Source organism: Pistacia vera, unplaced genomic scaffold, assembly GCF_008641045.1.
Source record: "Pistacia vera cultivar Batoury unplaced genomic scaffold, PisVer_v2 Contig487, whole genome shotgun sequence".
Lineage (NCBI taxonomy): Eukaryota > Viridiplantae > Streptophyta > Magnoliopsida > Sapindales > Anacardiaceae > Pistacia > Pistacia vera.
The window spans coordinates 584,373-594,029 of NW_022196320.1; the positions used below are offsets into that span (position 1 = coordinate 584,373).

Genomic DNA, 9,657 nt, shown 5'->3' on the forward strand with positions numbered 1-9,657 from the left:
AAACTCCAATCAAACCTCAGAAAAATCAAAACTTTGAATTAGTCAGAGTCTTCTTCCTTCCTTCTTCTTCTCCATCCTCCTCATTCTTTCCCCTTTAACTCTAAACCCAACCCCACTTCTCAGTTCTCTTCATACAAACATCCGAGACTAAACTGAAACTGAAATCACTCTTTTCCACTTTCAAAATGCCCCCCGAAACCTCCCAATTATCTTTAACACTTCTCTCTTTAACCCTTCTCTTCGTCTTCTCATCAGCTACCATTCCGCTGGGCTCGACCCTCTACGCCTCAAACTTGAACGCGTCTTGGTCCTCTCCCAACGGCACCTTTTCAGTCTCTTTCATTCAAGATGGCCCGTCGGCGTTCTTCGCCGCAATCAGTTATGCCGGTGGAGTTCCGGTGTGGAAAGCCAGTCAACGCGCCGTTGACTCATCTGGGTCCTTCCATTTGCTCTCCAGTGGGACTCTCCGCCTCGTCAACGGCTCCGGCGCAACCGTCTGGGACTCCAACACCGAGAACCGGAACGTTTCTTCGGCTTCGATTGATGACTCCGGCAATCTTGTGCTGCTTGGTAACAATTCTGTTTCAGTTTGGTCCTCGTTTGATAACCCCAGTGATACTATTGTTCCCTCTCAGAATTTTACTAATAGGAAAGCCTTGGAATCTGGGAAATATTCTTTTACTCTTCTTCAATCGGGGAACCTTACATTGAAATGGAATAATAGTATAATTTATTGGAATAATAGTTTAAATTCATCCATTGAGTCTAATTTAACTTCGCCGGTTTTAAGATTGCAGTCTATAGGGATTTTATCTATAGTTGATCCAACGTTACCTAGTGCAGTTATTGTGGCTTATAGTAGTGATTATGCAGAAGGGAGTGATATATTGAGGTTTTTGAGGTTGGATACTGATGGGAATTTGAGGATTTATAGTTCTGCTAGAGGTAGTGGGACTACTACTAAAAGATGGGCTGCTGTTACTGATCAGTGTCAAGTTTTTGGGTATTGTGGAAATATGGGTATTTGTAGTTACAATGATACCGGTTCGGATCCAGTTTGCGGGTGTCCGAGTCAGAATTTTGAGTTGGTTGATGCTAATGATAGTAAGCAAGGGTGTAAGAGGAAAGTGGAGATTGAGGATTGTCCTGGGAGTGCTACTATGTTGGAGTTGCCGCATACGAAGTTCTTGACGTTTGCACCTGAGTTGACGTCTCAGGTTTTCTTTGTGGGGATATCGGCTTGTAGATTGAATTGTTTAGTTACCGGATCTTGTGTTGCTTCTACTTCATTATCAGATGGGACAGGGTTGTGTTACTTGAAAACGCCAGATTTTGTGAGTGGGTTTGAGAATCCAGCGCTTCCTAGTACTTCATACGTTAAGGTTTGTGGACCGGTGGTACCAAACCCTTCAAGTAATATGCAGGTTTTGGATGATAGAAAAAGTTGGAGGTTGCGTGCTTGGATTGTTGTAGTAGTGGTCGTGGCTACCCTTTTGGTTTTGGTTGCATTGGAGGGTGGTTTGTGGTACTGGTGCTGCAGAAATAGTCCTAAATTTGGTGGTTTGTCAGCCCAATACGCGCTTCTTGAGTACGCTTCTGGTGCACCTGTGCAATTCTCATATAAGGAGCTGGAACGCTCAACAAAGGGGTTTAAGGAGAAGCTTGGTGCTGGAGGTTTTGGGGCTGTTTATAGAGGGATTCTTGCTAATAAAACAATTGTTGCCGTGAAACAACTAGAGGGGATTGAGCAAGGCGAAAAACAGTTTAGGATGGAGGTTGCTACTATTAGTAGCACCCATCATTTAAATTTGGTGAGATTGGTCGGCTTTTGTTCTGAAGGAAGGCATAGGCTTCTGGTATATGAGTTCATGAAAAATGGGTCTCTGGATAACTTCCTTTTTGTGAACGAAGAGCAATCAGGGAAATTGTTGAATTGGGAGTATAGGTTTAACATTGCTCTTGGTACTGCTAGGGGAATTACATATCTTCATGAGGAGTGTCGAGACTGCATTGTTCACTGTGACATAAAACCAGAAAACATCCTCTTGGATGAAAACTACAATGCAAAAGTGTCAGATTTTGGCCTCGCAAAGCTCATAAATCCAAAGGACCATAGGTACAGAACTTTGACAAGTGTTAGAGGTACACGAGGATATTTGGCACCAGAATGGCTGGCAAATCTTCCAATAACTTCTAAATCTGATGTTTATAGTTTTGGGATGGTTTTGTTGGAGATAGTGAGTGGGAGAAGGAATTTTGAAGTCTCACCAGAAACTAATCGGAAAAAGTTTTCTCTTTGGGCTTATGAAGAGTTTGAGAAGGGGAATGTCAAGGGCATTGTTGACAAAAGGTTAGCTGAAGATGTGGACATAGAGCAAGTAATGAGAGCAATTCAGGTGAGCTTTTGGTGCATCCAAGAGCAACCATCTCAGAGGCCAATGATGGGGAAAGTAGTTCAAATGCTAGAAGGAATTATGGAGATTGAGCGGCCACCAGCACCCAAGGCATTCACGGAAGGTTCTGTAAGCGGACCCAGCATGAATATGAGCAGTAATTTCAGTGCTGTCTCAACTTTCGCAGCCTCAGCCTCAGCCTCAGCACCAGCTCCCTCTTCATCTTCATCATTACAAATCGGAGTTTCGCCTTTACCTTCAGATAGAAATTTAGAGAGGACATCTTCATCTCTACTACGACCATCCAACCCAAACTGAAGCTCATTTCACACTTCTAGCACAACGACTGGTTTTGTTTCTACTTCCCTGAATCTGTATATCATAGAAAGAGTTGTTTCTCAAATTTCAAATGTGATATCGATGTTTGAGTATCCATAGTGTATAATCAATATGGTGTAGTACCATCATGTATGAATCGCCTGTACAAGTTCTTTCTCAGTTCACTCAAGAAATTATGTAATTAACATTTTTATCCCATCTTTGCCTTTTTGTACTTATCATTTATAAATGTAATCTGTTACAGGATTAATGTTATAATTTAGTTGCAAAATTTTACCTCTTAAATAAAGTAGCTGGACAAGTTTGGTGAAATATCCTTTTCTAACACAGTGAGGTCTCAATGAGTACAAAATGGATTCATGGCTGCAAGAGAAAGTCAAAGTGGCATTAAATTAAGATATTTAAATGTAGCTGCTCTGTCCTTGTCTAAATTGTGAATTTTGGGGAAGGTTTAGCTAGATTTGTAATACTCCAAATTCAAGTGTCAATGTTAGAGTGAGGCAGCTGAAGATCATGTGCAGGATTGAGATATCTTTCACTTTTGGATTTTGTGTGGCCTTTTTGGGATAAATATTGAGATAATTCATTTTTAATAAGGTTTGGGTTAAGTACAACTGCAACACACCTTGAGGTTTTTGAAAATGACAAATACACCTAATATTTTAAATGATGCTTGTGAAAACTGACTTTGATAGATAATCTTTAGTTAAAACACTGCTTTACCCTTATCTGATAAAGTAAACAACCTATCCTAAAGTTTTCTTCTGTCTTTTATCCGTGATTGATGGCCAAAATGAAGTTATTAACAGTAGTTTAAGCAATTTGCTTCGATGTTTGGAAGCTTACAAAATTGGTAATCAGGATTTTTGACCTTATACCTTTACCTTCTAACAATGGACAATTCTCTTGATTTTGCTAATCACATTCGTGATATGTAAGATTGCTCTTCGTAATGATAATTATAGATTGGTTGGTGTCATTCATCATAAAACTTGCTAAATTGCTGCAAAGAATATCATACAGTCACATTTCCTTTATGGTATCCACTGTCTTGTTCACCTTTTTAACTTTCTGCTCTAAGCCTTGAGAAAGTAATTGAAATACCCTGTAAGTCGTTTCTCAAATACTAACTGAACTGCCAATATAAACCAAAGTTGTTAGTTTCTTTTGTCCTCTTCCAATTTCTACCTTCTTCTCTAATGTTGATTGATTAAGGGTTGGTGATGTGAAGACAGGCTCTTGAGCCAAGCTTAGCTAAGGGAAACAAGGGTGATTTTGTTCTGTAACACGTTAAATTCTGGTCCTGCGCACTGTTGATTACTTCCTGAATGAGAATCGGATTTCTGACTGTCAATTGCCACGGTGACTTTTATGCACCATGCAAGATTGTTCGAAATACCAGCCCCGTGAATTCTTTGCAGTTTTATCTATGACCTTTGTCAAGTATTCTACCAATTATTTACAGCATAAACAAACTGGTTAGACAGAGTACATTACGTTTGCATAAGCAATTGAATCAGCGATGAACAATGGAGATGGTATGAAAGTCAGGGGATAGTTTATGCAAAATTGAATTCTCTTAAAAAATAAAGCATGTCATAAAGATGCCCAAACTAGAAGAATTACACCAGCAGTAGCAAGAAGCTTAGATTATAAAACAGAGGAGCCAAAAACACAACTATTCTTACATTTTCTTAATTGGTGACCGATGTCAATCATTTGTGTACACAAAACAGATGGACCTGCAGCAGAAATTGACTCAGAAGAAATAAAAAATGGGGCATTCATATAATCTACTTCTGTAGTGCAATGCTATAGTCAAAATGTTACAAAATCTATAATACAAAAAGGTGTGGCAAAAAAACTGTTTTTCATAAACTATAATATAAAGAAATTATTACCAACATTGGCCTTTGATCCACTGAACTTCAAGCTGTCCGAGGAATCAAACAGTCTCTAGCAATGCCTTCGATAATTCAACCTTGAGAAAATACAATAACATCTGCTGGCTTTCTCCACTTGTGGGTACACTTTTTAGTAGGTTAAAAAGAAAAAGAAAAAAAAAACCTATGGGTGTGTCAAGAGATCATTCATCTTATTTGAAATGATCATGTTTAAGAATTGTGTCAAAATCTGGAAATAGGTCATCATCAACTTCCTGCTTCCATGTTTTGCCATTTGCTTTGATAAGCCACGATACTTGAGGGGATAAAGATGAATATATATCTGCATGTATTTGATAGGGCCACAGATTATTCAAATACTTACTTTGAAAAAATCGTCGTTCCAAAAGAAATAGAATTTATCCATGTCCCCTCTACATAATAAGTTAGAAGGCTTTACCAAAACATAGAAATGAAGACTGTATGAATATCTCTGAATACGTAAGGATGGCTTTGGTTTCTAAATTATGACTGATTAAGGTAGAACCACATGCTAACTACTTATTACCTCAAGTGTAGAGGTATCAAATGGATCATTTCTGTTGGTACTATGCTGCGATACAAATTATTTTCTCAGACCATGACATGGAAGGACATTGTAAAGTGCAGCATGAATACTTTAACAACATGACATGCACGATTGAGCAACATGATATCATGCTTGGGTTGAGTTTGGAATTTTAGACCTATAGGGCTATGTTAGAGGGTTAAGAGATATCCTACACTGAATTACACATCAAGAGATGTCCAAAATTTGAAACAGTAAGCAGAAAATCAGCGAATGATGCTAATAGAAGAGAAAATTAGAGTTTAGGCGAGTTAGAATTTTGATCCAGAAATAATGTTATCAGGTGTGGAAACAGATTTCGCCATAAAGAAATGATGATACTTTGACAAAGTAACATGAACACGTCATGATTTTATAATTATGTTATTAAGATGTTACTCGATAAACAGTACTTATTTAGACTTTTTAATTTTAGGGAAATCCATAATTGCCAAGCCTGTTGTAATGCCTAATTGCTAAGTGGTGAACATTAGGCCAATACAAACAGTGATATGATAACACTAGGTTGAGAGGATGTAGTGTGTTTCCAAACAGTTCATAATGTCAAACCTGTAACAGGAAGTAGATCAGGTTCTCTTTGACTATGCAAAACCACAGTACCCGAAAGCACAGTAATGAATCCACAGAGTGCAGAAGCAATGCTGCTAGCACTCTCGCCAGACCAATCCTACAAATGATAAAAGAATGGTAGCACTATAACTTTAAATAGATAAAGCATATAGTTCCAGCTCAGGAATCATAGATACCTTGAACATTATCGCACTAGCAAGGATTGTAAACGATGTGAATAGAGCATAGTAGATTGGAGAAACAATTGCTGTGTTGAATGTGTCCAAAGCCTGGGTTAGTGATATACATTATTTCCAAAATCCCGGCTAGACAATAATAAAACAAATTAATATGTAAAAAGATGCAACCAACATATTGTAAATCTTGCATATCTGATCTTCTTAATCACTTCCAATCACATGTTTATCTTCTTCCTGCTATTATGTCTATATAATACTGCCTGTTTTAAGAGCTTTAAATAATGCGTGGGTGGGATAAAGCAAATGGCTTTATTGTATCACAGACTCATCCCAAATTTCAAGATAAGAATCAGGCTGAGCATATGGTATGCCTCCATAATACTGCCTCTTATAAAATTCTGTGATCCTAATGCACTCAAAAGATATTAACCAAAAGCCAGTTTGAAGTACACAAGACAAATGAACAATAAAGTTTCCAATACCTTCCGTGTAAAATGCAATAAATTTATAAATCCAAATTTCCTTTTAAGTGTTAGATCATTAGAATGATCTTTAGAATTAAGTTTATCAACCACTAGTTGAACCATTCAACAGTACACAATGAAATCATAAAATGCGAAAAACCAAAAAATCAAAATCCTAAAGATCCTAGCTACCATAAAGCAAGAAAACACTTAGGAGACAAAAAAAGGAGACTATATTTTACCTAAAGTTAACAGGGTAGAATTTTGCTGCAAAAGAAAATTATTGAATTTTTTTCTGCTTGCTAGGATATGTGTTTATCTGTACTTTGGTGAAAACAAATTCATATCACAAATCAAAACAAAGACTGAGAGACTGAGAGAAAAAGAAAGAGGTAGTTGTTCCAAACCTTGTTCAAATAATTCAACTGAATAATTATACACGTAACTGAAACCATAAGAAATATCCACGTTTGGAAGCGTCCCAATTGGTTTGAACCCTCAAGTGTGAGTTCTATTGCAATTCCTATGGCTTTAATACTCATAACCTGCAAAAAGAGAGCAACATGTCATATTTCAAAGCTGTCTTTCTCCTTCAAATGCATCAAAAGAGCAAAGGGATTTTTTGCCTAAAATAACATGGCAAAAATTATCACAACAGTTACATAATATATATCCATCATTTCATTACTTTACATAAGTAATTTTGAAATTGCATTTCATTTCAGATCGGGCCTCAGAAACATGTTTCTTCTATTCCACTCAAACTGTGTACTTGACATCAGTTATTCATCTCCAAATATACCATGGATCATAGTTCATAGATTCAGGGGACATGGGGATCGAATATGCATCACTCAGTTAAAAAAGAAACATTAAAACTAACCGTTAATGACCCAATTACAGAACATATGCCAAGGTAAACCAATATGTTTGTCTGTCCATAGCGTGGTTCACAATACAAGATCAGTACCAATGCGACAGCTATTGTCGAAGCCACATACAAGAGAAAAGCTGGAGCAAGAACATAAAACAATGAACATATAAAGTTTCAAAAGATACAATGACAAAGCAACGACTATTTCAACAGTTAACCTGGTTGGGTTGCCAACTCCCAGACTTGCTCCACTGAACTCAGACTCTGATCGCTAGGGGCATGAAGCACAATCAATACAGACCCTTCTATGCACAAAACGCATCCAAGAAGACCCATTTTCTGCAATTTCTCATTCAAGAAGAAGTGTGCTAAAATAGCACTGGAAATGAAATGAATACAATCAAAACCACAATCAAAGTTTTTCATCTGAAACCTGAAATCTACACTTTGGTTGCTCCACATACTACCATTTTTAGAATCAAATTTAAATTTAGAAGACCAAAATCCACAGCTAAATCACTAGAAATGCTAAATCGAAGTCAATTTTAATGTGATCCAATACAAACAAACAAGCCTCACCAAGATTTAAAGTATAGAAATTAAAGTCACCTGACAATTATGCTCAATGCTCCGAGTGGTGTTACAAGCACGGCGGGAGCATAAATGTAAGCCACTAAATTCGCAAATTCCCCAACAATCACTGCCATAAGAATAGCAAATCCCCAATTCAAATCTCATCAAAACATTGCAAAATTATGAAGACACAAACCATCAATATGATTAAAAATGTGGTACTTACTAGTGACCATTCCAACCCACCAAAGTGGTTCTAGCAGATAGCCATATCCACCAGTACCTTGAAATTGCAAACCAAGAAATCCACCATTACAATAACTTCAAATAAGTAAAGTTGAATTTAGATCTCAACATCAACTTTGCTACTGACTCAAAACACAAAAGACTTCAAAACATACAATTCTTTAATTTCCCATGTTAAGAATCTGCAAATTTACTTGATGCTACAAATCATATTTCCTTAACATTGAAAAACCCAAATAAAGAAATCATTTTTCGACAAAACTCTAAATATAAACACTGATGAACATTAAATCTATACAAAGAATCTTGTAATTATAAACTTACTGGCACGAGGACCAGAAGCACCAGCCCGTTGGAGGCCAATCTTCTTGATGATAAAGCTGGAACCAATAAAGACACCGGAGGCAACTGCAAGAATGAACCCTTTGAAGTTATTAGTGGAAGTAGAAGAGGTGGAGAGAGTTGGTTCTGAAGTCAACCAAGAGGGAGCCATAAGCCATTGCACATTGATGGCTGGTGAAATTGTGTTCATGTCAAGTGAAACAAGTAATAAATAGCTTCATCAAGAAGTGAACTCAAGTTTTGCATAAAAATTAACTACTTGGAGACATTGATCGAGATTGCAGGAAGGTTGCGATGAGTTCTTAATTGTATTTTTATTTATTTATTTATTTTCTGGGAATTTTTTGTCCATCTACCAGTCAGCAGTGACCGGCTTTGGACGCCATGTTTTATATTATTATTATATGTAAATTGCCGTTGACTGGTTGTCCTAGGTAGAGGTGGGCAGGGACCGGTCCCAAGCAGGCCTGGGCCCGCCGCCCGTTTGGGACTGGTCCCATAGCTCATGGGCCTGGGACCGGCCCAGGCCCATGAGCAAAATAAGGACCCGAACCGGTCCTTAAGACTAGTCCTGTGGGCTTGGACAATTCCCCCCCCCCCTCCGCCCATCTTTTTTTATATTTTGGGGGCGAAACGAAATTTTATAAAAGTTTTTTAGTATTTTTTAAGGGTAGATTAGTAAGTTTTTAAAAATTTAATTAATTTTAAAAAATAATAAATTAATTAATAGTTAATTTTAATTTTTAACATAAATTCACGTTTCACACATTCACATTTCACAAATAAACAATTAAATAATTATTTTTAATGAAATTATTCATTTTCATCATCAACAATATTTACATCATTTAAATCATTATTCCTAAAGAGTTCGAGTAGTTCGGGATCTTCAGGGTGCTGTTGTAGTCTTCTTTCTACATGACTAACCCCATAAACACGTTATCACTTTAATTATCTCATCGGTTAAAGAACATCTTCTGTCTTCAACAATTCGACCACTCGTTGAAAATGTTGACTCGAATACAATTGTAAAAACCGGCATAGATAAAATGTCACGTGCCATTTGGGCTACAATGGGGAATTGACTTTCATGTTGGTTCCACCACTGAAGAATATCCATATCATGTTGCTCCTTCATCGTCATATAGGACAGGTCCACTTGTAGG

General features: G+C 37.2%; 2 protein-coding genes across 5 annotated transcripts; one reads left to right on the forward strand and one right to left on the reverse strand.

Annotated features, from left to right (window-relative positions):
* Window positions 1–2,971, forward strand: LOC116147012 (G-type lectin S-receptor-like serine/threonine-protein kinase At1g34300). Its single transcript, XM_031432441.1, has one exon. The coding sequence runs from the start codon at window positions 186–188 to the stop codon at window positions 2,709–2,711; it is 2,526 nt and encodes an 841-aa protein (XP_031288301.1). The 5' UTR covers window positions 1–185; the 3' UTR covers window positions 2,712–2,971.
* A 1,347-nt stretch (window positions 2,972–4,318) lies between these two features.
* On the reverse strand, window positions 4,319–8,842 carry LOC116104861 (probable magnesium transporter NIPA6). Of its 4 annotated transcripts, XR_004123967.1 has the most exons (10): window positions 8,474–8,842; window positions 8,130–8,186; window positions 7,940–8,030; window positions 7,549–7,709; window positions 7,340–7,467; window positions 6,864–7,001; window positions 5,990–6,082; window positions 5,793–5,910; window positions 4,634–4,958; window positions 4,319–4,474 (listed from the first exon to the last, which is right to left on the reverse strand). XR_004123967.1 is itself a non-coding variant. In XM_031391290.1 (9 exons), exons 1-9 carry the CDS (start codon window positions 8,679–8,681, stop codon window positions 4,828–4,830), a joined length of 1,125 nt encoding a protein of 374 aa, XP_031247150.1. In that variant the 5' UTR covers window positions 8,682–8,842; the 3' UTR covers window positions 4,516–4,827. The 4 variants fall into 4 exon arrangements, 3 of the variants coding, with proteins under 3 accessions (XP_031247150.1, XP_031247151.1, XP_031247152.1); XM_031391290.1 differs by lacking the exon at window positions 4,319–4,474 and having other exon boundaries at window positions 4,516–4,958; XM_031391291.1 differs by lacking the exons at window positions 4,319–4,474; window positions 4,634–4,958 and having other exon boundaries at window positions 5,824–5,910; window positions 5,990–6,060.
* Window positions 8,843–9,657: the final 815 nt, after the last annotated feature.